This window comes from Marmota monax, unplaced genomic scaffold (assembly GCF_021218885.2).
Source record: "Marmota monax isolate L192 unplaced genomic scaffold, Marmota_monax_Labrador192_F-V1.1 WCK01_AAM20220418_F8-fsc00102, whole genome shotgun sequence".
Taxonomy (NCBI): domain Eukaryota; kingdom Metazoa; phylum Chordata; class Mammalia; order Rodentia; family Sciuridae; genus Marmota; species Marmota monax.
In genome coordinates, this window is record NW_026692494.1 from 1399653 (window position 1) to 1426714 (window position 27062).

At 53.1% G+C, this 27062-nt stretch overlaps 4 protein-coding genes across 14 annotated transcripts in view; 3 read left to right on the top strand and 1 right to left on the bottom strand.

Moving 5' to 3' along the window:
* Myo1f (myosin IF) overlaps positions 1-4078 on the top strand; it is a 34773-nt gene extending 30695 nt beyond the window's left edge. Inside the window, exons 22-28 of the mRNA XM_046443804.2 lie at positions 102-247; positions 608-754; positions 926-1074; positions 1569-1652; positions 2358-2553; positions 2641-2810; positions 3610-4078. Coding sequence (XP_046299760.1) covers positions 102-247; positions 608-754; positions 926-1074; positions 1569-1652; positions 2358-2553; positions 2641-2810; positions 3610-3686 — 969 coding nt within the window. The 3' untranslated portion in view covers positions 3687-4078. The remainder of the gene's footprint in view (positions 1-101; positions 248-607; positions 755-925; positions 1075-1568; positions 1653-2357; positions 2554-2640; positions 2811-3609) is intronic.
* A 3198-nt stretch (positions 4079-7276) lies between these two features.
* On the top strand, positions 7277-10767 carry Znf414 (zinc finger protein 414). 2 transcript variants are annotated; one of them, XM_046443812.2, is made up of 8 exons: positions 7277-7401; positions 8047-8341; positions 8627-8734; positions 8846-8951; positions 9394-9737; positions 9820-9870; positions 10341-10514; positions 10608-10767. In XM_046443812.2, exons 1-8 carry the CDS (start codon positions 7399-7401, stop codon positions 10679-10681), a joined length of 1155 nt encoding a protein of 384 aa, XP_046299768.1. In that variant the 5' UTR covers positions 7277-7398; the 3' UTR covers positions 10682-10767. The 2 variants fall into 2 exon arrangements, with proteins under 2 accessions (XP_046299768.1, XP_046299767.1); XM_046443811.2 differs by having other exon boundaries at positions 10341-10767.
* A 42-nt stretch (positions 10768-10809) lies between these two features.
* On the top strand, positions 10810-21174 carry Pram1 (PML-RARA regulated adaptor molecule 1). Of its 4 annotated transcripts, none has more exons than XM_046443805.2 (12): positions 10886-12482; positions 12575-12774; positions 14291-14673; positions 16633-18130; positions 18229-18295; positions 18376-18452; positions 20118-20175; positions 20256-20388; positions 20509-20671; positions 20751-20784; positions 20863-20897; positions 21007-21174. In XM_046443805.2, exons 3-12 carry the CDS (start codon positions 14671-14673, stop codon positions 21042-21044), a joined length of 2106 nt encoding a protein of 701 aa, XP_046299761.1. In that variant the 5' UTR covers positions 10886-12482; positions 12575-12774; positions 14291-14670; the 3' UTR covers positions 21045-21174. The 4 variants fall into 4 exon arrangements, with proteins under 4 accessions (XP_046299766.1, XP_046299761.1, XP_046299762.1 ...); XM_046443806.2 differs by having other exon boundaries at positions 14560-14673; XM_046443809.2 differs by having other exon boundaries at positions 12575-14673; positions 20280-20388.
* Positions 21175-21771: 597 nt separating this feature from the next.
* The window catches only part of Hnrnpm (heterogeneous nuclear ribonucleoprotein M), a 230330-nt gene continuing 225039 nt past the window's right edge, over positions 21772-27062 (bottom strand). For all 7 annotated transcript variants that reach the window (XM_058579154.1, XM_058579155.1, XM_046443819.2 and 4 more), the window contains 3 exons: positions 25085-25887; positions 24339-24390; positions 21772-22194 (listed from right to left, as the gene is read on the bottom strand). In XM_058579154.1, the coding sequence (XP_058435137.1) occupies positions 22031-22194; positions 24339-24390; positions 25085-25887 (1019 nt within the window). In that variant the 3' untranslated portion in view covers positions 21772-22030. The remainder of the gene's footprint in view (positions 22195-24338; positions 24391-25084; positions 25888-27062) is intronic.

Consider the following 27062-nt stretch of genomic DNA (forward strand, 5'->3'; position numbering starts at 1 on the left):
GGGACCCCTTCACCTTCACTTCACCACCCCTGCACCTGGGCCCAGGCTGCTCATGCCCCAGGCTCCAGCCACCACCAGCCTCTGGTTCTGCATTCCCACAGCCCATCAAGCGGGACTTGATCCTGACCCCCAAGTGTGTGTATGTGATTGGGCGAGAGAAGGTGAAGAAAGGACCAGAGAAGGGCCAAGTGCGTGAGGTCCTGAAGAAGAAGCTGGAGATTCAGGCCCTGCGGGGAGTCTCCCTCAGGTGAGGCCAGGTCACCTGTGATCTTCAGCTGCTCTCACACTTGTTGCCCCACTGTTACCCTGAGAGTCTTACCTACGGCTGTACCTGTAGCCCTCTCTTTGGCCCTACCTGCCACATTCACTTGCTCCTACATTCAAGATCCTTATGCCTCGACAGCTTCGGTCCTTGCACTCATTCTCCTACTAGACTTCACCCAGCCCTTCTCTATTACCAACTTTCCCCGCTCCCCCGTTCCCTCACCTGTGTCAACCCCTCACTTGACCCTTACCTGACAGTCCGTCCCTTGTTGCAGCTCACAAGTTAGTTCTTCCGCCACCCTCACCTGTCGCTCTCGCCTGCCTTTCCTCCCACTTCCCCCAGCACGCGACAGGACGACTTCTTCATCCTCCAAGAGGACGCGGCTGACAGCTTCCTGGAGAGCGTCTTCAAGACCGAGTTCGTCAGCCTTCTGTGCAAGCGCTTCGAGGAGGCGGCACGGAGGCCCCTGCCCCTTACCTTCAGCGACACGTACGCCCCTGCCCCAGCATCATCCTCGGGCTGGTCTTGGCGCAGCGACCCACTCTCCAGTCCCAGGGACCCAGGACCCGAGCGCCCGGCGCCTTGCCCCTCCCTCCGCGGCCGGGAGAGGGGGGGAGAGGGACCCCAGCTAGCGGCCCAAGCTTCCTCTTCTTCCCGCAGACTACAGTTCCGGGTGAAGAAGGAGGGCTGGGGCGGAGGCAGCACTCGCAGCGTCACCTTTTCCCGCGGCTCAGGAGACATAGCGGTACTCAAGGCTGGCGGCAAAACCCTCACGGTCAGCGTGGGCGACGGACTGCCCAAGAGCTCCAGTGAGTCTGCGCGGAACCGGGGGCGGAGCCAACGAGGGAGACCAATCACGGCTAGGGGATGGTCGGGAATGCGCAAGAGCCCCACGGCGGGCCTAGGGAGACAGAAGAGGACGCTGCGTTAGAGACGCGACCAATGAGTGGGAGAGAAGTGTGGGAGGGCGTGGCCAAAGGGGCAACCCTACAACTGGCAGATGGCGGGGGCGTGTCCGGGAGTGGGAGGGCCCAAGGGAAAGGGCCAGTGAGGGGTGGAGCCCAGGGGGGCGTGGCCAATTACTGGGGCGGGCTCCAGGGCCTAAGCCTGCCCTACAGTCAATGGAGTCCAACAAGCACTGTAGCTCACGATCTTCTGTCCAGATGTCAGTGCTGAGGGGAGAGCAAAGGGCCTGAGGGGCGGTGCCTGGAGTCGAGCCAGAATGGAGGGGACTTGTGGGCGGGGCCTACAATCAGGTGCAGCTGAGCCACCACCCAAATACCTGCATCCTTTCTTCTTTTAGAGCCTACACGCAAGGGAATGGCCCAGGGAAGACCCCGAAGGTCAGCCCCGGCCCCTACCCGGGCGGCCCCTGGCCCCCCCAGAGGTGAGAAGATACCCCTCACTTAGTGTCTTCATTTTCCTCTCGCGGGCTCCAGGGCCTAAGCCTGACCTACAGTCAATGGAGTCCAACAAGCACTGTAGCTCACTATCTTCTGTCCAGAACTTTCCAAGCTCCCCATCTCCCACAGAATACAGGCTAAATTTAGTTTGATATTCAAAGCCCGTCAAGATCCCATTCCAGGGCTGGGGCTGGGGCTCAGTGCTAGAGTGCTCTTCTGGCAAGTGTGAGGCCCTGGGCTTGAGCCTCAGCATCACATAAATAAAATTAAAGGTATTGAGTCCACCTGTAACTAAAAATATATGTATTAAAAAAGATCCCATCCCAGCTAGCCAGTGAGTGACCTCTTCGCCCATCCTATGCCCCTGCCATGCAAAATACATTTTCTTATGCAAACTACATTTTATTTTGCCAACTCACCAAATTTATTCTTACCTCCAGGCCTTCACTTGGGCTATTTACTCTGCCTTGTCTCCCAAATCCCCACACTTGATGAGCTCTGATTTATCCTCCAAGACCCACCCACAAAAGCCCTCCTGCGGGGGCAGGATGTTCTTCTGCAAAGCCTCCCTTTAGACCTTCATGTCTCCAGGGTTCCTCCCATACTGGGCTGAGTGTGGCTGCCTCCGCCCTCCTGAAATACAGATAATTCCTCCCTGACAGACACCCTGATCTTTGCTTCCACCACAGGCCTGGACCGAAATGGTGTGCCTCCCTCTGCCAGAGGGGGGCCCCTGCCCCTGGAAATCACATCTGGAGGGGGCTCCCAGCGGCCTCCCCGGGGTCCTCCATCCTCAACCCTGGGGTCCAGTAGACGTCCCCGGGCACGGCCACCCTCAGAGCACAACACAGAATTCCTCAATGTGCCTGACCAGGGTGTGGCAGGGTAGGTGGGGTGGGAGGGCAGCCCCAGGAGGTGGGCAGAGGTAAGGGAGTGTCTGGTGCTGTGATGAGCACCCCCTTGTCTCCCCAGCATGCAGAGGAAGCGCAGCGTTGGGCAGAGACCTGTGCCTGGTGTGGGCCGACCCAAGCCCCAACCACGTGTACATGGCCCAAGGTGCCGGGCACTATACCAGTACATAGGCCAAGATGTCGATGAGTTGAGCTTCAATGTGAATGAAGTCATCGAGATCCTCATGGAAGGTGTGTGCACCAGGGCAGAGGTTGGGGTATGGCATGGTCAGAACCCTGACACCACCAGGCTGCCCCCCATTGTTGCACATCCTTCCCATCCATGTGAAAACAGAAGCCACTAGCTTACAGCTCTGAGCAACACCTTCCATGCCAGTGGCATGGCTGCACGGGCTGGAGCGCACTGGCTGTGAAGGTCAGTTCCTAAGCCACCTCGGGGCTCTGGCCTCACTGCATCACAACTGGTCCCTGACCCTCATTTTTCTTACTTGTCACATATTTCTAGTAGCAGAACCTACTTTAAAGGGGAAAGAAGCTGCATCTGGAGGGCCCAAGCCCCTCCTACCTTAATTCCCTGGGCTGCCTCCAGCAGAGCCTAGGACTTAGGACACACTCTACAGACAGATGTGGGAGCCTCCTAGGGTCTCAGAGACCTGTTCATTCCTGGGTTCACTCTGGGGGTTGGAGGAAGGAGCCTGTTGAAGGCGATGGATAAGGGATGAGCACAACAAATGGTTTAAAAAATGACAGGGCTGGGGGTATGGCTCAGTGGTAGAGTGCTTGCCTACCATGAGCAAGGCCCTGGGTTCCATCCCCATCACCACAAGAAAGAAAAAGGGAAGAAAGAAAGAAAATGACTATGTGAGACAGTGGTTAGGAAAGACATTCCTCCCTCCTTCCTTTCTTTCCATTATTAACAACTCTCCCTTGTGTCAAATCAAGGATGCAGAGATAAGTAAGACACAGAACTGGCATGGGGGTTCTCTCCAGGGTAGCTGGGCATCACCCCAAGCTCTCTTCTCTCACACAGATTCTTCAGGTTGGTGGAAGGGCCGCCTACATGGCCAGGAGGGTCTTTTCCCCGGAAACTACGTGGAGAAGATCTGAGCCGGGAACATGGGATTGTGTCCTCCACCTGCTCGCCTGTCTGTCAGGATCCAGGCTGTGCCAGCAGAGTCTGGATTACTTTGGCTGCATTGGCCAGAAAGTCCAGTTCCGTGGCCTCCATCCCATCCCAGACTGTGGGTCTGAAGAGTCACTGCTGCAGCAACCCTCCTAGGCTCTGGCCTCCTTCCTATCACACCTGCTGCCAAAGTCTGTATTTCTTCTTGTATCAAACACGGCTAACAGCAGAACCTACCTCCCAGCTGCCTTATGTTTATGAAATGAATGTCCTAGGCTGTTGACCAAATGCCGGGCATAGTCCAGGGTGAAGGGGCCTTGACAAGTGGGACTTCCCCCTTCTCTCATCATAGGCAATAAATATGTGCCTGGTGAAAGAGTGAATTAAAATCATTGAGTATCCACAAGGACTGTGTTCTCACAACCCTGTGAGGTGGGAGCAGTGAATGCCCCCACTTTGCAGGTAGACAAATAGAGGCTCAGAGAGGTTCAGCCTCTTATCCAAGACTCAACAGAGCCCCTCTCACCAAAGGTTGAATTTGTCCCACTTTCCTTTCCAGAAATTGCATCCTAAATGATCCAACAGATGCTGTCAACCTCTAAATCTGCAGCCCTCAAACTCATCTGGAACCTCAGTAAACCGTCAGGCAGGAGGCAGGTTCCACATGGTTCCCTGCAAGCCACCCTGGGTCACCCCTGGCCCCTGCCCCACCATCCTATATATATGCTCTCTTAGTCTTTATTCACCTGGGGTCAGGACCAGTTCTGACATTCTGATGGATTCTGAGTATTCCAGGGCTCCCTGTTGGGGCAGCTGTAACTGGCAGGGAGACCTGCTACTGCGTGAGCCTAAAGATCCAGGCTTTCCATTCTGGACACCCCCTCTGTCCTCAGCCCCTCAAGGAGCAGCCAGTCTGGGAGGAACATGGACAGACTGATGGATTCAGTACAGAGGAGACACAGATGGCATTGCTGGAGGAGTCCGGAAGGCTGAAGAGGGTTGGTCTCAGTAGATCCTGGCTACAAGCATGACACTGTTCTAAGCCATGACAAGGACATTCCAGGCAGTGGACACCTGAACCACTGGAGAATAAAGGATGAGACATCCAAGAAAGAATGTCCAACAGAGAAGATCCCTACCTTCTCTCCTCTACATTTACCTTGAGAAGCCAAGCTGGGCTGGGAAAAAAAAAAAAAAAAAAAGATCACAAGGCTGCAAACGGGTCTCAACAGCCCTATTATTGGTCAATCATTCTGCAAAAGCATTTAATAATCCCTTGAATGTCTCTGCTCCACTCCATCTCTGAGATTCTTTATTCCAGCACAACCACCACTATGTGCTTGCCTGTCTGTAAGACCTTGGTGTGAGGACAGGCTGGAAGAGGACACTGTCACTCATCAACATCTTGGGTTGGGCATTTCCTGAGCACAAAAGAAGAATCAGGGCTTTATCTCCCTTCTCTGCCCTCAAACTTATCATGTAGGCTGCCCTCCCTTCTGGCACTTTGAGGTTCAGCCCTATGGTCCCACTGCCATTGAGGGTACCCCATTTTCAGGAAGTAAGGCCTTCTGGGCAGAATGGATGGATAAGGGTTGGGCAGGACATTAGTGATGGAGAAGCGGTTGAGTGTGGTATATTTTAACAGACAGCATCTCATATCTAGGTTACAAGAATCTTCAGGCTGCAAACCTCAATCACCTTGGCCGCACCCGCTGCTCAATGCCACATCCTGTGGACTCTCACAAAATTTCTTAATTTGGGTCCCTCCTCTGAGTTCCTTGGGGCCCAGTCCCTTCTGAGGCCTCCCCCCATCCTTCCTCAGATTATATCACCCTCCCCAGAGTGCAAGTGCAACATCCCTCTCCACCTGGCACCAAAATGACTTTTTGTTTTCTTAAAACTTAATGAATTTTTATCTGAATGGTAATTAAAAGAAAAAATTTATTAAAATAGCATCAAAGTGTGAAAAGTTAATCCCTTAAAAATTCCTACTCCCCACCTCAGAATTTTGGGGGGGGGGGGTGTTGTTGTTTTCAGTGCTGAGGATCAAACCCAAGGCCTTGAGCATGCTAAGCAAGCACTCTTCCACTGAGCAACACCCCAGCCCTGTTTGTTGCTTTTGTTTGCTGGTGCTGAGGATTGAACCAGGGCCTGGAATATACTAAGCACATGCTCCTTTCCCGTTTTTTTTTTTTTTTGTTGTTGTTGTTGTTGTTTTGTTTTGTTGGTTTGTTTTCAGGTACTATGGATTGAACCCAGGGATGCTCGGCCACTGAGCTACATTCCCAACCATTCTTATTTTTTATTTTAAGACAGAGTCTGCCAAGTTGCTCAGGCTGGCTTTGAACTTGGCTACAAAAGCATTTAACAATTCTTTGACTATTTCTGGTCCTCTCCCAGGTATGACACATCTATAATCCCAGTGTCTGGGATTACAGATGTGTCATACCTGGCTCCTCCCATTTTCAAATACCTCCTATTATCTTCCCTGCATATAAAAGCACAGAAGCACATCTTGTTTTACATATATAGAAATACACTGCATATAAAGTCCACACTTGCCTGAGACTCAACACTTCTCGGACTGACTGATGTATTGTAGAGATTTGCAATTAAGGGTCTATTTTACTCTCTGGCCTAAAAACTCATCTTCCAAATGATCACCAGGGATCAAATGTTGTACCTCCTTCCGCTACAAATTCATCAGTGATTTTACTACAAATCATAATCGAGGGCCTGCAAGCCCCATCCTGCACCATATTCACTTTCTGACCCCTATATGCTGCCCTCATTCTGCTCCAGCAGTGCAAAGGGATTCTATTTCTTGATAAACAAGCTTATCCCTCCCCATCACAGGACATTTGTACCAGCTTCCCTGAGCACAGTACTTACTTGACCTTCCATTCACTCCTTCTTGACCAGCAGGTGACAACTCAGAAGTCACCACCTCATCACTGTGACAACCTTCTGTTTTATTTGTTTTCTTCTTTGGGCTGAATAGAACCCAAGATCAGTTTCTCCATTTGACTACTTCCCCATTTTAAGGTTTGAGTTCTGGAGCAGGGATTCTTGTCTGTCCCATTCACACCTGGATCCCCAACGCCTAGATGGGTACCTAGCACAAAGAAAGATAGACAAAATCCACTCCACACCAGTGCACACTGGGCTCCGCATACTTACTCCAGGAACCACACCTCGCCACCCTGAGGTTTCATCCCTTTATTAAGCCTAAAGACCAAAAATCAGCTTCCTTCCTGCACTTGGCTATTACTTCAATTATTGAACTAGGTGCACTGAAAAACTTCATTACTGTTGCCAATTTTCTCCAAGAAGGACCAATTAAAAGAAAAACTGTTGTTTATAGCCTTTGGAGGGCTGACGATGGAAAAGGCCAAAAGGGCATGAAGTTGCTCATTTTGCAAACGATCGGAGAGCTTCCTCACGCCGGATCTCTGTACTTTGCCCCAGCCTTTGGCTCATAAATCGGCCAGCACTAGTCCACGCGACGGTCTAGGACTCGAGCCTCAGGCCCCGCCCACTGGAGGACAGCACCGAGCAGGCTCCGCCCTTCTCTCGCGAGAGTTGAGAGGCGGAAAATGGCGCCGACATGAATGCGAACCCGCATTGCCGAGAAAGTAGCCGCCTCCTGAGTTGGAGCCGCCGGAGCCGCATGAACCAGAGATCGAGCAGTCGAGGATGGTGAGCGCAGCGCCGGGGGAGAGGGCGCGGTACCGCAGCGAGGACTGGCAGGGAGCGATCCCGTCGCATACACACCCTCCGACCGACCCCGCCCTCACATCCGGGCACCCGCTCGCCGCTGGCTGTGGCTAGGCAAGCCCCCTGCCCCTACTTCTGGGCCTGGCCTCGGGTAGGCCACGCCCATCAGGCTCGGGCTCCTCCCGAGAGCCTCACACAGCGGGGCCCTGAGCGCCTCGAAGTTCAGCCACACAGCTGTAACCTGGCCAGGATATCCCCGTCATGCACAGTTCACTTCTGGAAACTCCAGCATCTTCCTAGCCGCGTCCTGTCCAGAGCCCCGACTTCATAGCTTTGCCTCCGCTCGCTCACTCTAATCTACCATCGACCTCTTAGGGCGCCTCCCACCTGTCGGAGCTGGAGACGCGGAGATGGTTCTTTTTAAGCGTAGCTTCCGACAGAGGCTGGAGCTCGGTCCACTCCTGCCTCCTTACCCTCTCTTGCTGATGATGTCCTAGAATGGGGCGGGTGGATAGTTTTGCAGGGTCTGGAATTCAGGAATGTTAAGCCTAGTGGTCCTTTCAGGGTGGGAGGGGCTTCCCTGCTGGCCCAGAGAAACCTGAGTACAGACTAGTTCTCTTCTACCAGGAGGAGGAACCGTCCGTGCCCAGCCCAGACTTGTTAGCCACTGCAGAGCCCAACTCCAGTGTGACCGACCAGGAGGTGGTGTCCCCAGTTGTGGCTGAGGCAACCACTTCTTCCTCCATGGAGGAGCCAGACCCTAATGGGACAGCCACACCCCCAGTTTGGGAACGTGGAGGGTTTGGAGGTACACAGCAGGGTGCCTCCCCAGCCCCAGACAGCTGCCAGACAGGCCCTGGACCCAGCCCTGTTTCGGGGACCAATGAGGACCTGCGGCCTCCCAGGCGACGCCCACCACCAGGTGACCTGTGATGGGGCCTACTGGGGGGTGTCACAACACAGGTCCCACATCAGGAAATGGGGAGTGCGGTATATGGCCAAACTAGGGGACATCTACAGGGATTTCTGTCGCCATTTACTGAGCACCAAGTGTATGCCGGTCTTTGGCTTCAATGAGGAACCAGATCAATCCAGCCCAGTACCCTTTGGCAGCTCATTCCTGTGGGGAACTTGCATAGTCCTGGGGGCCAGGGGCAGGCAGCATTCATGAGGAAGGGATCTGTGACCCTCACTCTGTATCCTGCAGGGAAACAAATACCCTGCTCTAGCCCTGGCTGCTGCCTCAGTTTCCCCAGTGTTCGTGACCTGGCACAGCATCTTCGTACCCACTGCCCGCCCACACAGTCCCTAGAAGGTAGGACCAAGGCAGATGGGGGGGAAGCAGGTTAGAGTGGGAAGCAAGCATTGCCCCCGTGGGCCAGCCTTGGCCACCCCACTCTTCCACTCTGCCCTTTGTCCCTGCCAGGCAAGCTCTTCCTCTGCTCAGCCCTCAGCTGCACCGAGAGCTTCCCCAGCATGCAGGAGCTGGTGGCGCACGGCAAGCTGCATTACAAGCCTAATCGCTACTTCAAGTGAGCTCCTGACCAGCCTGCCCTACCTCACCTTATGTGTGGGGTCCAAACCTTTTTCTATGGGGGTAGCGGAGGAGGGAGGCGGGGGCGGGGAAGTGGGCGTGGTCTCAGGCAAGAAGCGTGACCACCACTCTGTGTCTGGACTTACATGGGTGTAGGTCTGCCCAGCTCCTCTTCACCTCCCAAGTAGAAAACCAGCCTACTGAGTTAAAATTGAGACTTCCTTCTGCGTTGTCCCATAACTAACTCCAAACTGGGAGGGATCCAGAATGGTCACAATCCCCATAGGGGATTGGGGCAAGCTACTTCTCCACAGGTTGAGTGCCATCCAAGGTTTGGGACCTGGCTCCCTTCCACGTTGGCAGAACAGGTCCCCTGGTAGCAACGGTTGGCTTCCTTCTTATTGCTTGAGAGACAGCACAGCCCTGTGCCCGCCCCCCAGGTGTGAGAACTGCCTCCTTCGCTTCCGCACCCACCGCTCACTCTTCAAGCATCTGCATGTTTGTGCAGAGCATGCTCAGAGCCCAGCCCCACCACCACCCCCTGCCCTGGACAAAGAGCCACCTGCTCCCGAGCGTCCCCCGGAGTCCGACCCTTCTTCTGCGCCGGGCTTGCAATTTCCGCTGCTCGAGCCCTTCACAACCCCACCCTCTGCCTCCACTGGACCCTTTCTACCGTACTTGAACCCCGCGCCTTTTGGCCTAAGTCCTCCACGCCTGCGCCCCTTCCTGGCTGCTGCTCCAGGGCCACCAACTTCCAGCACAGCTGTCTGGAAAAAGAGCCAAGGTGAGTGTAGGGGCGGGCGGGGCCTCCCAAAGAACTGGCTGGGTTTGCCCTAACTCTGAATTTACCTGCCTCTTTCCTGTAGGTGCGGGCGGCAGCCCCCGAAGACCTCAGGGTGGCTCCGATGCGCCCTCAGGTGCGTGCAGGTGACCATCGGGGCCGGGTGGAGGGGCTTTCTTGCGCTCTGCCGGGCCCTGTGGATTCTGGGGGGCAGCAGTGCCCGTCCCTTTCCCAGGTGGCTAGAAGTGTCACCCCTTAAAATATATGATTTTGCCTTTAAAATTACTGGCACCTGCGCCTTAATCTGCGCCGGCGTTCCTGTGTAAAACTCGCGCCCCGTTCACCTGTGAGCGGTCTTCTCGGCCCCCCGCCCCAATCCCCTGCGATGGTTCGAGGATGGGAATAAGGGATTCAAATAAGCCAAGTTTAACGCCCTCAGTGACGGGCAAACAAGCCCAGGAGAAACTGATCCTGCCATGCCCGACCCTGGGCTTCCTGGAGCTGGGGAAAGGTCCAGCCTTCCCTCGCCCGCCTCCACCACCATTAGAGGACGGGTCCTCGGGTTTGGGGCCCGGGTCTGATGGGGTCCCGCCTGCCTGCCCGCAGGGCATGCGGCCCCGAGCCGCATCGTGTGGGAGCACACGCGCGGCCGCTACTCGTGCATGCAGTGCAACTTCTCCACGGCCTCGCGGCCCGCCATGACACTGCATCTGCAGGATCACCGCACCAGCGGCCCCGCAGCCCCTTCGCCTGGGCCGCCACGCCCCGACGCCCCGGCGGGTAAGGCGGAGGAATACACGAGTGGAGAGGGCGGGGAACCAGAGGCTAAGGGCGAGGCCAAGGCTCAGGCGCTCCCTCCTCTGCCTCTACCAGACCCGACCCCGCTTGCATCTAAAGTGTCACCGCTGCTGTCAGAGGGGGAACTTCCGGTTTTCTCACCTCTTTGAACCCCGCTGCTTTGGGAGTGGGCGGTGGGGTGTGGAGATTTTTGTAATTTTAAGGGGAACAATAAAGAAGGCGCAATGAGCCAGCCTGTGCTGTGTCTGGGTCCCTTGCCCCTCGGACGCGCAGTTACCTGCGCCTAGCATACCTGGGGCTCTCAGACCCCTGGAGGGGCACCTCAGGGTGGCTCCACAGGTGTTGGACCCTTCTTTTCACATTCCCTCTTAATCTCAATAGTGGAATCCAGGTCTCCACCAGAGGTAAGCAGGGCAACCTGTGCCCACCATCCCAGGCCACCACTTCCAGAAACCAGATAGGATGGAATTTTCCAGGTTTTTATGTATTTATTTAAGATGTCCCAAAAGTTGGGAAGACAGACTGAGATATTAGTCCTGAGAGTTCCAGGCAGGCCTGGCTGGATCCTCTGATCTTGAGGCCAGTACTGACTCAGGAAGAAAGGAGAAGCCTTTGAAGTCAGGAAGCAAAGGAGCTGTGCTAGAGCCCCCAGGGTGGGGTAGGACGGGGCCCAGGCCTGTTGTCATCCTTGCTGTCTTCAGGACCCTCTGCTGCTTCTGCCCTGCCCCATCTGTGTTCCCTGCTTCATCAGGAAAACCCATACTAGGGTCACAGTGCTATCAGCCCCGGGCATTGTTCACAGCTGCCCCTGGAGGCTAATTTTACCTCCTGCATCTTATTCCCTTCCTCTCTCCTCTCCAGTCTCTAGCTCAGGCCATAACTCTCCCACTCCTCAGGCAATAAGAAGGGACCTCTCTATCCATTGCTACCTGGCAAACTGTTCTGCCAGTCTCTTCTAGTGATGCCCCTCCCCTGCCCAGTACCCTTCAACAGCTCCCCATAACCCTTCTGAATGAAGATCCTGCTCTCCCAATAACACAAGTCCCCATCTTGAACCTCCCTTCCCAGGCCCACACTCAGTTATTTCCTCATCCTCTGCAAACAGACATCCTAATAGGAAGAACCCAAGGACCTCCTCCACCCCACCCCATCTTGTCCCACACTTCTTATCTCCCTCCCACTTACCCCTGAAAATCCACCTGGGCATTGTCCTCTATCACCCCTTCATCCTGACATCTGCAGCCAAGACATCATTCATCCACTGGGTGGGGCTTCCCAGGCCCTGCCCTTCCCAGTCTGCCATCTACTTCCCATCACTACCCATCTACTCGATGGGAAGTGATCCCCCAATCACCATTCTCACCTTTATCCTCAATGGAACCCTTGTCCCCCAGTGCATCCACCTCAAGCTGAGTGGAAGCCTTGGGGCAGCTACTCAAAATACCTGCTCTAGCAGCTCTGCTACTGTGTCACATTAGAGTGGGACAGTCCAGGCCCACAAGCCCTTCAGCTTCCGCAAGGGGCAGGTGGGAGATCTAGGCACCCTTCATGACCAAGCCCCCTAGACCCAGGTGCTTGTCTGTCTGCTAGGTAGCACACACTGCATATCTACTGTGCCAGCAGCTCAAGGGCCCTGCCAAGATGGTGTCATATGTGGGTCCCGAATGGCCACCAGGGGACACTGGAGCTCCAAGGTCCCCTGAACTTCACCTTTCTCAACCAGAAGCCTTGGAAACACAACTGTATGACCTGGGGCAGGGGGACTCAATTCCCTGCACCTCACTTTCCTAGTACTTGAAATAGGTGTCATGATGCTTGTGCTTTTGAGACTCATACTAAAAGGGGGCCGAGGTGAAGAGGAGGCTTGGGAAATGTCTGCTGAATCATTCACATCCCTCTGGCTACCAGTTCCATGGTTGCCTGGGATCCTGTCAAGAACTGGGAAGGAAGGTGAGCCTGGGTCAAGGAACCCGTGGTACAGATGGAGAAGGACTGGGGGCCCAGAGAATTAATGATGGCAAGCTCATTCTGGATCCTGACAGGCACCTGGCTGCACAGCTGCATAGCAGTGCCAGCTTGGCCAGAGACGACAGGCTCACCCTGAACAGGCTGAGCCGCTCCAGGAAGCTTAACTGCACTGAGACCAGCCAGATGCCAGTCCACTGCCAGGCAGCTGTCTGACAACAGCTCTGCCACCTGCAGATGCTGACCTGGTTATCCTCAGCTGAGGCTGAGAGAAAAGGTGAGGTCTCCTGGGGGCAGGTGGCATGTGTCAGTGGTGCCAAATGTCCCTATTCTGTCCCTCTCCTTCCCCACACAGTTCTACAGCTGCACTCCAAAGAAACCCCACTCTTCCAGGTCAACCCTAGCCCACCCTCACTTCAGGTTTCTGGTTCTGTACTGCAGTTGGTGCTGCCGAGTCATAGCTAAGACCTTAAAGACCTAGGCCAGGAGCCAAACACACAAAGGGAAGTGGGGTCACGCCCTCTGGTGGCCAGTGGTGGAAGCCTGCACACCTCACCTACTCACACCCCAGTAAACGGTGTGGGGGGTTACCCAGACACAATTTCAAATTCCTGGCTCAAGATGACCAGTCCCAAGCCCAGGGAATCCCCAGCTATCATTCATTCCTTGATCGTGCGCCTACTGTATGCTCTTGGTCAATACTCACTTGTTCATTGGTTCTTTTACCAGTCTTCCCCCACACTCACCTGTCCTGGAGACCCAGAAAGGAACCACATCTGGTCATCCTTGCCCCCTAAGAGGAGTCCTACTTTAAATGAGGGCCCATGTCTGGAAACAGTAACCCAGGATGAGGATGCACTGGCAGGAGGCCTTCGAATCCTGCCCATGTGTTCAAGACAAGAGGAGTCTCCCTCTCAGTCTCTGCAGGGTCTCTCTAGTTTAAATAAGCACAGGAAAATTCACCCAGTATGCATCAGCAGCCTGGGCACCACATGGGATCTGGCCCATCGCCTGGGTCAGAACCTGCACTTTAGAGTGACCAGTTCAATTTAGCCATGCATTTAAATCATCTGCCAGAGTCTGAAATAAAAACCCTTGCTCGGGCCTCATCTCAGACCAAGTAAGTCAGAATCTCTGGGAGACTGTAAACTGCTCAAGCAATTCCAACAGGTGGCCAAACTGAGAATCAGGGCTCTGCACTCTTCTGGTGGGTGTTTTTTCCCTATCTACTGAGACCAGGTCACAGATTCCTAATGGACTGAGCTCTGTGGACGGGGCTTGCCCTATTCTGGGAAGGCCTCTACACCCTATGTGCCTTCATCCCCTTTTCAGGACTCCAAGGGGCCACACTGCCCTTAGTTTTTATTGTGTCCAGTCTTAACGGTTCCTACTCTTTCCACTACCTTCAGTCACAGGGAATCTGGTGTGTCTTCACACCCCCTTCCTCCTTGGGGGCAAGATCTTTGACACCACTCACCCATCCACCCCCAAATTTCCATCCTACTTGAGTTCTCTGCCCTGGATACCTGCCCTAGCTTGTGGTGAATCTGTCACCCGAAAAGGGAAGTCCTGCTGAGAGTGGCGGAAGAAGTGTGGAAATGAGGAAGGCTGGTGAGGCAATAAGGGCAGGCAAATGTGGGCTCACCACCCCACTGCCCCCATGTCCTGGATCTCCCCACCTCCCTGGTGGCCTCCTAAGTCCCACAGCCAACTGTACCCCTCCACACCAAGATGTCCCCCTCCTGTGGCTCTCCAGTCCTGGCTGAATTTTGTCTTGGCCTGTCTCTTTGCAGGTAGGTCACCAAGGCCTGGAACTCAAGTCTTGAGATCAGGACACAAAAGTGGTATGAGTTAAGAGGGACAGAGGAGAATCAAGAAACTAGTGACAACTATTGACTGTGTTGGGGATATGCTGATGCCCAATGCATTAATTGCAAGGACACCAGCAGGCAAGACAGGAACTACCTCAAGGGAAGACAGAAGTGTCCTCAAAGGATCTGGGGACAGACCAGAGCCGTCTCCGCCTACTTTCCTTCCTCCTCTGTCTTCCCCACCCTCACAGCAGCCCCCACCTTGTGTGCTGGCCTGTAGAGCAGAAGCCACAGATACTTCCTGAAGGCAACAACCTCAGCTCAGAGCCCACCACCCTGTAGCTCATCATCAGCCTGCAACCATGGTGAGTCCCCAAGCCCCAGGACAGGCCCATACTGGCCTGGAAGCAAAATCATAGCAGGTAGAAATTGGAGTGGCAGAGTGGGGCTGGGAAATGGGAATGTCCCACACCAAGCCCCTAAGGTAGGAAGCAGTCAGGGCACAGCTCTAGGACACGGTTCAGGCTCCTGTGGCCCAGGCTTAAGTTGTAACTGCAGCGGGGATGAGTGGGACTGCCTGGGAAGACTCCCCTTTCCCTAGATCAACATGATCAGCAAGCAGGGAACATGAAGCCAGGATGAAGAGAGAAGCTTCCTATGGGGTGACTAAGTGGGTCACGAACTCTGGCCCCTGCCATTACCCAGTCACTCACGTTGTGACCTGCTGATCATGACTTATCCAGCCTTGGGTTCACCTGGGAATCTTTGCCTCAACCCATCCAGGTTGGGAGTTTCAAAAGAGGAATTTCAGGGCCCAGGCAGGAATCATCATCTTTGCATGGGGAACTCATCCTGGACCTCTGGATGAGGAAAAAAGGCACAGGGAGAGGCAGGGGCCACATGCTTCCGCCCTTTCCTCCCCCAATCTCCTTGACCCCAAGTGAAGACAGGTTTGAGGGCCCAAGGCGGTGTCCCCTCAGAGGAAGCCTGGCCTTCTTGTCCATCTGTGGAAGTTGTCTGTGACCCATGGTTCAGGGTCAGCTTCAAGGACACCTGGAGACCATGTGGTACATGTGCCTAATGGGTGCCTGTGGGTGGGAGCCTACCTGCTCATCCTCATGGAGGCTGTCAACTCTGAGACTCCTTCACAGGCAGTCCAGGTGTCAAGAGATTGTGAGCTAAGTACCTACATATGCCTCCAGATCTGTGATGGTCAGACTGAGTATATGTCTGTCTCTGTGGCTCTGTGTAGTCTTTATGTCTGAAAATATTTACTGAACACTTACTATGTGCCAGGCACTGGGAGGTCAGCAATGAATAGGCCATAGGGACTAGGGGAATTCAGTGTGTGTGAGCGCTTGCCCAGCATGTACCAGACCCTGGGTTCAATCCCCAACACCAAAACCAAACAACAACAAAACAACTACAACAACAACAACAAAAGCAACAACCCAGTCAAGGAATATTTTTTAAAACCAATGCAGTAGAATTAGTATGTGGTGGCAGATATGAACAGCCACACAGACTGGGGATAATGGGGAGCACTAAAAGGGAGTCCTCCATAATTTAAAGAGATATTGGGTCAAGACTCGGAAAGAGAAAGGAGACCCCAACATGATGGAGAGACATGTCCCAAATGAGGGGTGGGGCAGAGCTCCCAAGGTGGAAGGGAGAGGGAAGAGGCTGGGTCGTTCAGGGCCTTCAGGAGACCATTTGCTTTTCCTGGGATGATGAGTTATCATTGGGCAGTTTTTTGGCAGGTTTCCTCCAGCTGCTGTGGGGGAACTGAGTTAGGCTGGGGGCTACAGGCAGCAGACCAGGGAGGAGCCTGTTATAATACTCTGGGAAGTTGGTGGGAAGGTTCCTCCCGCTAGGGTTTCAGCGGTGGAGGCAGTGAGAAGTGGCTGGAATCCGGATGTATTTTGAAATGAGAACAGAAAGGCCTGGGAGGACACGGGGAAGGGAGGGGAGGAGATGTGGAGGGAGGGGAGGTGAAGGGAGGGGGTCAAGGATGCTGACTGGGAGGCTGTTGGGGCCACTAGATGGGGAAGAGGCATCAGTAGCAGCTCCAGTCCTGCTGAGATCTAAGTGGTCAAGTCAGGAGGGTGTGGTTTTCAGGGACTAGGGTCAAGAGGGCAGTTCTTGGCCAAGAAAAGAAGTAGCCCAAGGGCTGGAGTCAAGAAGAGGGGGAGGCAAAACAGGAGAGGGAAGGGGATGGTGATGATGGGTTTGTCTGTGACTGACCATGTCCATGGGTACCCAGGTCTGTCTCTCCATTATGCTCTGTGTGTAAAAGCCCCTGCCTGACATTCCATGTCCCCTAGGGGAGCCATAAGGATTTCCGGAGCCTCCAAGCCAAGTTCCAGGCCTCTCAATCAGAGCCTAATGGACTTCCTAAAAAGCCCCCAAAGCCAGAGTTCAACAAACTCCTGAGTAAGTTTCCACATCCTGAGCTAAGTGAGCAGCCCCAAAAGCCCTTGCAGCCTGATGTCAGTGAAGCCCCTCAAAAGATCAGTACAGCGTCCTTGAGGCCTCCGCAGCCCCAATTTGCTGATCTCCCCAAGAAGCCTTTGAAGCCTGAGTTTACTCATCTCCCCAAGAAGCCCCAACAGCCGGAGTTCACTGATCTCCCCAAGAAACCCCAGCAAACTGAGTTTACTGATCTCCCCAATAAGGCCTCCAAACCTGAATTCACTGATCTCCCCAAGAAATTCCCACAACTTGAGTCCACTCCATTTCTCAGGAAGCCCCTACAGCCCGAGGTCAGTGAGGCTCCTCAGAAGGTCTGGCAGTCAGAGCCCAGCACACTTGTCAAGAAGCCCCCCCAACCAGAGCTCAGCAACCCCGCCAAGTCCCCTGTAGAACCCAAACTCAGCACATTCCCCAAGAAGCCCCCACAGCCTGAATTCAAATTCAGTGTGCACCCCAGGAAGCCCCAACAGCCTCAGGCTGGTAGCTTCCCAAGAAAGTCCCTACCACAACAGCCTGAATTCTCTGAAGTCCCTCAGTCGCTTCCCTCAAAGTCTGGGCCCAGTGAGCCCCAACTCCTTTCCCCAAAGCCTGACCTCAATACCTCACCAAAGAAGCCCCCACAGCCTCAGACTAGTGACCTCCATAAATTCTTGACACAGCCTGAGCTTAGAGAGGTCCTTCAAAAGACCCCCCTGGAGAAGTCTGAGCTCAGTGAACCCCATCCCCACTACCTGCAGCCAGGCCTCAGTGCATTTCCCAAGAAGCCCCCACAGCTTCAGCCAAGTGACCTCCCCAAGAAGGTCCTGCAGCCTGAATTCAGTGACCTTACCAGGACTTCCTCAGAACCTGAAGTATTTGTGCTTCCCAAGAAGCCAAGGCAGCTTGAGTTCAAAGCACTTTCCAAGATGACCCCAAAGGCAGAGCTGGGCAGTCTCCCCAGGACCTCCTCAGAACCAGAGTTCAGCTCATTGCCCAAGAAGTTTCAGCAGCCTGAGCGCCAAGGGCCACCTCGCAAGTTCTCCCAGCCTGAGCCCAACGATCTGCCCAAGAAGCACCTACAGCCTAAATTCTTCAGGGATCTTTCCAGAAAGCCCCCACTTTTGGGCTCAGTTTCTGAGAGCTCACTGCCCTCTGCCACCTTGGGCTCCAGCCCCCGGTACCCACTCAGCCCTGGATTTGGAGCCACTAGGGCACCCCGCTGGAGGTCAGAAGACTTCAAAGCTCACAACCCACCCCAGCGGAGGCCACTGCCCCCAGCCAGCATCCTGGGACCACCTCCAGCCAAACCCCCACTGCCCCCAGTCCCCATGGATATTCAGAGCTTTCGGAGATCCTCAGCAGCATCCACAGGTGAGTCAAGATGGGCTGCACAAATAGAAACGAGGGGGCTAAGGCTCCTGGGCAGTGCCATCTCCCTCCCATGCTCTCCCCCCACCCCCACTCCACAGCTCTGCGGAGGACTCGCTCATCCGCTGGGACCCACTTCCTGGCCCAACAACCTAAAGACTTCCCATGGTGAGTGAAGGGACGAAAGAGGGGGAGGCCAGGCACCCTTTATGGGCTGAAGGAGACCCTCATCTCAGGTATCCCTGTAGGGACCCGGACGAGACTTATGAACTATATGACAACGTAGAGCCCACGGAGGATTCAGGCCCCAGCCCCAGAGGCAGAGGTTTGTTGGTGGTCTGCTCAGGGTCCTATAAAGCACTGGTTGCAAGGGCATCTTCTGCCATGTTCCTGGTATAAGGAACCAAAAGCAAGGGACCCCAGAGGCTCACGGTTGAGGAAAGGTAGGCAGCAGTGTAGCCCAGGGTGATAGCAGAAGGCATGTACAACAATGGAAGAATCCAGAGATCAAAGATGCAAATGGGACTTAAGTGTGAGTGAGCCGAACACATGGTTGGGTCCCAAGTATAAAGTAAGCCTAGTCTTCAGGTACACAGTGGAGCCAACCCAGGGTTAGGGACAAGTTGCTATGTTCCACATTAGACATGTGTTTGAGATACCAAGGGATGTCTGAGCCTAGACTCAGGAGAGAGACGGAGTAGAGACAGGTATAGCAGTGGTGGGAAGGGAGGCCACTCTGCTCTAGATTCTAAAAGACCCTTCTTCCTGCTCCTGGAGGGCAGGGTCAAGCCCTAGTAGGCCTATGCCTCCAGGCTGCAGGAGTTTTGAGAGTTTGGCTGAGAGTGAAGTGGCAGCAGCCCTGACCAGACTGTCTTTCCATAGCCTAATCTAAGAACAGCCCCCAAAACCAGCAAGGACCTTCCCTGGCAACAGTAAGGGATTCCATGCAAGCACTCGGCTGATCCTGCAGCCCATACTCCCATCCTGCACCAAGGCAGTATCACCTCCCCCACCCCCTGCCATTTCACTGACAGTTTGAGGATCTGAAAGTTGCCCAAGCCACAGCCAATGTGGGAGCTTCAGTCAGACCCTCCTGCTCCACTCCACCATCTCTCAGGGAGGCGTTCTACAGGAAATCTGGCCTTGAGAGTGCTCCTGCTCTGCCCCCCAGCCAGAGGTTCTGGTTCAAAACGTAGCTGGCTGCCTCCTGAGTCCCTGACGCCTGCTCCTTCCTGGGCCCCCTTCTGCTTCTCCTGAGTGACCCCCAAGACCTGCTTTCAACACCTCCTTAGCACACAGCTTCCTGGCAAGGCCCCTTCTATTTCCGCTCCTGGGAGGATCTGTGGCTGCTGGGTAGAAGCCTGGCTGACACTGTGGTCTTGGCAAGGAGGTCAAGCCGAGTGCAAGTAGGGTGGGTGGGTACAATGCTGATGCCACTCGGAAGGCTGCGGGGGAGGGTGCAGACGGGCACTGCTGACCTGAAACACCCAATGACACAACAGGTCATTCAGAGAGGACAAGCTGTGGCCCCAGGTTCAGGCCTTTTACTCACCTGAGCTTCTGGAAGATCCTGCCATAAGACGTACCCTTGACCAGCAGGGCTTGTACCCCAAAGCCTGGTAAACCACTGCTGCCAAGTGGCATAAGTCAGACCTCACTCTGGGGTGACTCCTCCATGCAGTCTCCTCATCAGCCAGGCCAGGACAAGAAACTCACCTGGGTATCCCCTTCTCAGAGGTGGTATTTGCTTGCCTCTAGGAATGCTTGCCTTTGTTTACTTTTTGACCCAAATCTCATTACAATTCCCAACCTGTTCTAGGCAGCAAAAACAAAGTCACCCTAGAAGTCTATATTAAATCCCTCCTTTAACCACTTATGATCTGATGACCCTAGACAGAACCAACACACAGTAGTCTCACTCAAGATGGAGCCACTGGAGTAGGCTGAGCTGGGGGTCTGTGATTTGACTTGGTGTTTTGACTGCCCCCAGATGAAGTGCTGTGTGCTCAGCAAGCCACCAGGAGGCACTCACAGGACCCAGAGCTCAGGTACTCCAGGGCAAAGGGGTGGGATAAAGGTGAGGTTGAATTAACAGAAGCATGAAAGTAGAACCCATCTTGCTCATAAGCACCCCAATTATTGGGGGGATGAGGAAGGAGAAGGCCCCACAGACACAGCAGTTGCCACCTACGGATCCAAAGCTGCTAAAGCAGATCAGGAAAGCAGAGAAAGCTGAGAGGGAGTTCCGGAAGAAGTTCAAGGTAGGGACACAAGAGTCTGGGAGGGCTGGGACCAGATCCCCGGAGTCCCATCCTCAGAAAGAAGACGGGGTATATGTGGGGTGACCGCATGAGCAAAAGCTCTAATATCTTGTCCCCAAGTTTGAAGGGGAGATTGTGGTTCACACAAGGATGATGATTGACCCCAATGCCAAGACCCGTCGTGGAGGTGGCAAACATCTGGGAATCCGGCGTGGAGAAATTCTGGAGGTGATCGAGTTCACCAGCAAGGAGGAGATGCTGTGTCGGGACCCCAAGGGCAAGTGTAAGTGAACCTAGCCCCAAAACCCTGGGGAGGGAGGACACCTCAGACTGAGAACCCACCATGTCTACTTTCTTCACAGATGGCTATGTGCCCAGAACAGCTCTTCTGCCACTGTGAGTGCTGACCCTGCTGGGGTCTGGGAGTGGGTGGGGGACCAGGGTCTCCCAGCTGACATTTGTGCTCTCTACCAGGGAAACAGAGGTGTATGATGACGTCAGCTTCTGGGGTATGTAGATGCTGCAGGATGGGTTGGAAGGGACCAGACTGACAGCTGGTGGACCACTTGTTTAATGCCTCTATGGAGAGGGGTCACTGGAAGTCACCCCTCCTTGCAGACCCTTTGGAGAGTCAACCATTTCCCCAAGGACAGTAGGGCCCTCAGGTGGGGCCCAGAACAGCCTGCCAGCCCAGCTACCCACTAACCCAGGAGCCTGGATTCCAGTTTGACAGACAGAGCTGCCCAGATGCATGTGTGACCACATAAAGCCTCTCTTTAAAGCTTCCCTGCTTCTTGTATTTTCTTTTCCGTCCTGACTGGCACACACAAGGAAACGTACGTGTGTGTGTGTGTGTGTGTGTCTCCCCCTTCTTCTCTCTGTGAGAGGTCTCACCACCAAATCCTGATCTCACTCCTCAGCTGCCTGCCACAGGAATGGGGAGGGAGCTGGGGAACAAGGTGTACACTGCACTTAACGCCACTCCACACCCCAAAAGGGCAAGTAGCAGATGGAGTCCCTCACGTGCTGCAAATACCTATTTTACCAAGTGGGTCTATGAAAGCACTTCACTGACAGGGGCTCCCAACTCTGACACCATCTCTGTCTCACAGGATAGGCACAAGAAGAGACAGGACAGCTTTCAGAATTGCTCTTATTATCAGCAGCAGTGAACAAAAGATCCCTCAAAATTCAGTTTCCACAGAAGAGTTTTTCTGTGGAAAACAATTGGCCAGGGCCCTTCCCACCCAAGGAACAGATGAGCAATAGCAAAGGTGAGATTCCTGGTGATCATGGGTCAAAGGAAAGAAGGAAGCCTAAGGGGCTCCAGGCCACCAAATTTCAGATGGTTGTCCCCACAACACACACGCAAAAGCAAGCCACTTTCAGGAACTGGTATTTATTATCAAAGTCATATTCGATGTCAACAAGATGCCACAACTACAAAAAAAATTGCGCACATTGCAATCTCAATGCAAACAGTCAAATGGAACCCCAGTCATTAAAAAAGTAATTCAAATTACCCCAAAAAGCAACTGAATTTTTTAAACATCTTTATACATCCAGCCAACAAATTAAAATGGTTAACAAGAAAAAATACAAATTCAGAGGTCTGGTATTGATGTTTAAAAAAGGCAACTGCTTAAGCATTTCTATCGATTCGAACATCAATCTCTCGGCCACTCAGCTTCATGCCATTCATCATCCGGCAGGCTCTCTCAGCCACCTCTGGCGACTCAAACTTAACCACACCGCACCCCTTGGACTTTCCGTTCTCCATCTTGATGTCGGCGTACAGCACGTGGCCTGGCACAGGGAGGGAAGAAGAGACCACACGCATCAGGCAAACCCAGAGCTCAGCCTCAATCTGGGCTCCACTCAGTCCAGATCACCTGTTGGATTTTGGTGACAGAGTCAAAAAGGAAAGAGGCCCTCATGTGTGGAGCACAAATGCTCAGAACACCACGGCCAGAGTCAGTGACAAATGTCCTTTGGCCATGTTGCCATTGTTCTGCTATCAGGACAATTTGATCCAGCACCATGAAAAGCGTTCCTGGGGGTTTAAAGTGCTTGCCTTTTAAGTTCAAAAATAGGAGGAGTCCTGTGAAGCCAACTTGAGAGGAAAATTTTAGAGGCTGTTTTCAATATATCACTACCCTCAGTCACAAAGCCATCATCAATACAATAGATACTTCTAACTGTCCAAATGTAAGCTATATAATAATTAGCGAGCAGATTACACATATTCCTTCAAACACCTATTAAGCACCCCAGGTATGTGTGGAGCACCATGGAAATAGATACAGAGGGTTAAGAGCCCAGAGGCCAAGGCCCACTCCAATGAGGACCAAGGAGATAGCACATTATGGTCAGTGCTAGGGGCCGACAATTTTAAAGCCACCAAATCCACCTGGGGGAAGGAAAACATCCCAGGGAGCTTCTCACAGTAAAGTTCTAAAAGAGTTTTAAGTGGCCAGGTGTGGCATTTGTTTGCACACCTGTAATCCTAGCAGCTCTGGAGGCTGAGGCAGGAGGATCATGAGTTCAAAGCCAGCTTTGGCTATTTAGCAAGGCCCTAAGCAACTCAGTGAGACCCTGTCTCTAAATAAAATATAAAAAAGTGCTGGGGGGGGGCTGGGGTTGTAGCTCAGTGGCAGAGGGCTTGCCTCACACAAGTGAGGCACTGGGTTTGATCCTCAGTACCACATAAAAATGAAAAAATAAAGATATTGTGTCCATGTATAACTAAAAAAATAAAAAGGGCTGAGGATATAGCTCAGTGGTTGAGTGCCCCGGTACCATAAAAAAAAAAAAAAAAAAAAAAAGGTGTTTCAGTGAAAATTCACCAGAAGACAGATTCTGGCCTGTAACAGCTCACACCAGAGCACTTCAGGAGGCAGAGTATTTGTAAGCTCAGGTTCAAGGACAGCAGTGAGATGAAGGTAGGTGCTGGGATCAAGTCCTCCAGGGGCTCGTAAATATTTTTACTAAGAGGTGAGGGGAGTGGCATGATCCAATCTGATTTCTTGAAGTATCTAGATACAGCGTGGAAAAATGCAAAGCAGGGATGGGGGTGGGGTGGGGGACAAGAAAGTAGGCTCTAACTCAACTGCTTACCCCAAAGAACCAGAGAGAAGCAGCAATAATGGTGAGTCGTGACCCACTGCTGAAACCAGAGATGAGAAAAACAAAACAGGCCCTGATCCAGAGCCATCGAACTTGTGGCTTAAGGCTGACCTAGTTTAAAGGACAGGGGTGGGTAGTGGATGGAGGCCGGGGCTCACCCCAAAGAGCAAACTATGAAGATAACTTCTTTCAGCCACAAAGGGGGCCTTCTAGAAGGGTCATCTTGTATGCTAGGAAATTTCCACTAGAGACTTACTGCCACACAAGATGCTAAGTGCCTAGATCTTGCAAGCCTGACCCATGGCACCTACTGAGCACACAAGCGCTTGCTGACACACCAAACCAGCTGTGCTGTGAGAGAAAGCAACCTTGTCTTGGGTGTATTTTATTTAATTTTATCTCTTACAAGTCATGCCACCTTAGAAGGTAGCTTTACCTGACTCATCTGTAAAAAGGGGAAAATACTAGAACCTTTCAAGTACTCTAAATGTTAGCAAAAAGGAAAAAGAAAAGCTAAGGGTTGGGAATATAGCTCAGTTGATAGAGTGCTTGCCTCACATGCCCAAGGCCCTGGGTTCAATCCCCAGCAAGAGACAGACAGAGAGGGAGAGGGAAAGAGAGAGACAGGCAGACAAACACATACCAGGACACTCAATACATGCTTGGGTATCTGCAAAAGCAGAACAATGGCAAGACCCATCAGTCCTCTAGAGCTGATGAGCAGTGGCTGTACAGACTAGAAGGAAGCTATGCTGCTGACATAACAGCACCACTAATAGCCATGGTACAGGAAAGCACCTAGAGAGCCTTTCTCAGACACTTACCACATTCGTTGAATTTGTCCTTTAGCATCTTCCATGTAAAATCAAATGGGAGCTGAGGGGGAAAAAAAAGGTAGACTAATGTGTGATTCAACCAAATCCTAATGCACAAACATCACAATCATCTATGAGGGTTCCTGGGACAAAGGATGCAGCTCAGTGGTAAAGCACTTGCATCACTGGGGAGGAGGCTCCTATATATACACAGAGAAGCTGGCCAAACTCCACACTGATATTGATCAGCAGAGAACAAATAAGTCTATCTAGAATGAGGTTCTGAAGTAGGGCAGCCAGCTCACTCCCTGTGGCCTTATCTCTAGTGTCTGGGAACATCATGCAGGGAGCAGAACATACAGAGCCTGGTGTAAGCAGATTACAGAACTCAACAGTGGCTAAAGGTGGTCAAATCGTTACAAATACTTCAATATATAGCCACCTCTCTCTGAATCACTATACCAAAACACGGGTGCTCCTCAAGCCAAGGGATCGGAAACTAAAATCTTTCAGCTCATAGTCTGCTTGGTCAACAGACACATCAGGAAGCCCAGGCAATTGCAGAACCACTGTTCCTTTGTAAGCCTTCACAATGAATTAGCACCAGACTCTGGGGACAAGAGTAAGGTGTGCTCTCCATGCTGTCCATTGTCTCTTCAGAGGAACACCCGTTACCCTGAGCCCACAAGTCGTCAGTTCACTGAGATCATCCCCTGTGTATAACAACACCAAAGAGTTCCTGAAGAGCCACTTACATTTCTCACAAATATCTGGCAGGCCTTTCTGGCCACCCCAGGAGCATGGCCTCCAGCTCCGCCAAAGGAACCTGCGAAGCTTCCTCCAAAGTTGCCACGTTCCATCTCAATGGCACGATCGAAGCTGGCACCACCGCCACCACCCATGGCAAGGCCCATGCGCTCAATGCCAGCGCCCAGGGCCGGGCCCATCGCTGGGCCCATGCGCTCCAGACTGTTGGCGCCCATTCTCTCCAGGCCCATGCGCTCTAGACTGTTGGCTCCCATGCGCTCTAGGCCCATACGCTCCAGGTTGTTGGCGCCCATTCGCTCCAGGCCAGTGGCCATGCGATCCATCACAGGGCCCATGCGCTCCAGGCCGGCCCCCATACCTGCGGGCACCATGCGCTCCATGCTCAGGCCCATGCGCTCGATGGCAGGGCCCATTCGCTCTACGCCAGAGCCCATGCGCTCAATTGTTTGGCCCACACGGTCGATGGGCGCGGCCATGCGCTCCAGGCCGAAACCCATGCCGGCACCCATGCGCTCGACACCAGAGCCAATGCGCTCCATGGTCTGGCCCATGCGCTCGATGCTGGAGGCCATGTGGTCGAGGCCCAGTGGGCCCATACGCTCGATGCCAGAGCCCATGCGCTCAACGGAGCCCATGCGGTCCATGACCAGGCCCATGCGCTCGATTTCGGAGCCCACTCGATCCATGCCATGGCCCAGGCCTGCGCCCATGCGCTCCATGCCAGCACCCCCAATGCGGTCAATGCCAGGGCCCATCCTTTCGATCCCAGGGACGCTGCCTCCACCTCCACCTTAAACAGGGACACAAAACACAGGAGATGTCAGGTATCTGTGTGTAAACCATGCCACGCCTGGGCACTTCAGTTCACAAGCTTACCCACAGATTAGCAATTTAGCCCCACAGTGATTTAACATTAAAAGACCCCTCAAATCGTAACAGTTACTAAAACTAAGTAACAGGTAATGTGGGGTCCTTATAATCATTCTTCCTGTCCTGTTACAGTTGAAATTTCCATAATAAAATTTAAGAACAACACCCATACCACACAGTTGTTTCTGAGGTGTTAGTGTCTGTGACAAGCGAAACCCCACACTCATTCACGCAAACAGAAGTTATGTGGAGGTCATTCAAAGTCACAACTTCTACACTCTCTCAACCTGTCCCTCTAACTTGCCTGCTGGTGGCCAGTGTGGCTGCATTCCCTTAGCACTTCCAAGGCACAGAAAAGCAATTTTATAGTCATGTAACCAAGCAGGGATAAGGAAAACGAACAAAAACACCCACAAGAGATCCTCTGTGTACAAATGCACACAACTGGCCATTTCCTGGAGGACCTTAGTTTCTATCAGGGAAATCACCAACCAGTTTATCTATAACTCTGCTGGCCTTGGAAGGAAAATGATGACAGTACTGCAGGGTAGGCTCTGAAATAGATCCAGAGTCAGTACACAGCAACCCTTGTCCATGGAGCTTGCAATTCTGGACAGGGAAGATTGGCTCCAGGACCAAGGCCACCCTCAAGCACTTCGCAGATCTCCAGGCTCCTCCCAAGCTTCATACTGCCCACATGTGTCTGTTGACCACAGGGAGCCCAGTTACTGACTCAAACAACCCAATTGAAGATGCAAATTCAGGAAGAAGAAATTCAGCAGTTTTTTTAACTGATTCTATAGCTGACCAAGAATGTGACCTGGCACAAGGCACTCCACCTCTCTGTGCCCGTTTCCTTAGCTGAATAGCAGCACACCAAATGGCAAAAAAAATAAGCACAACTTTAAGAATATTAGACTTTCGGGGCTGGGGATGTGGCTCAAGCGGTAGCGCGCTCGCCTGGCATGCGTGCGGCCCGGGTTCGATCCTCAGCACCACATACAAAGATGTTGTGTCTGCCAAATACTTAAAAATAAATATTAAAATTCTCTCTCTCCCTCTTTCTCACTCTCTCTCACTCTTTCTTTAAAAAAA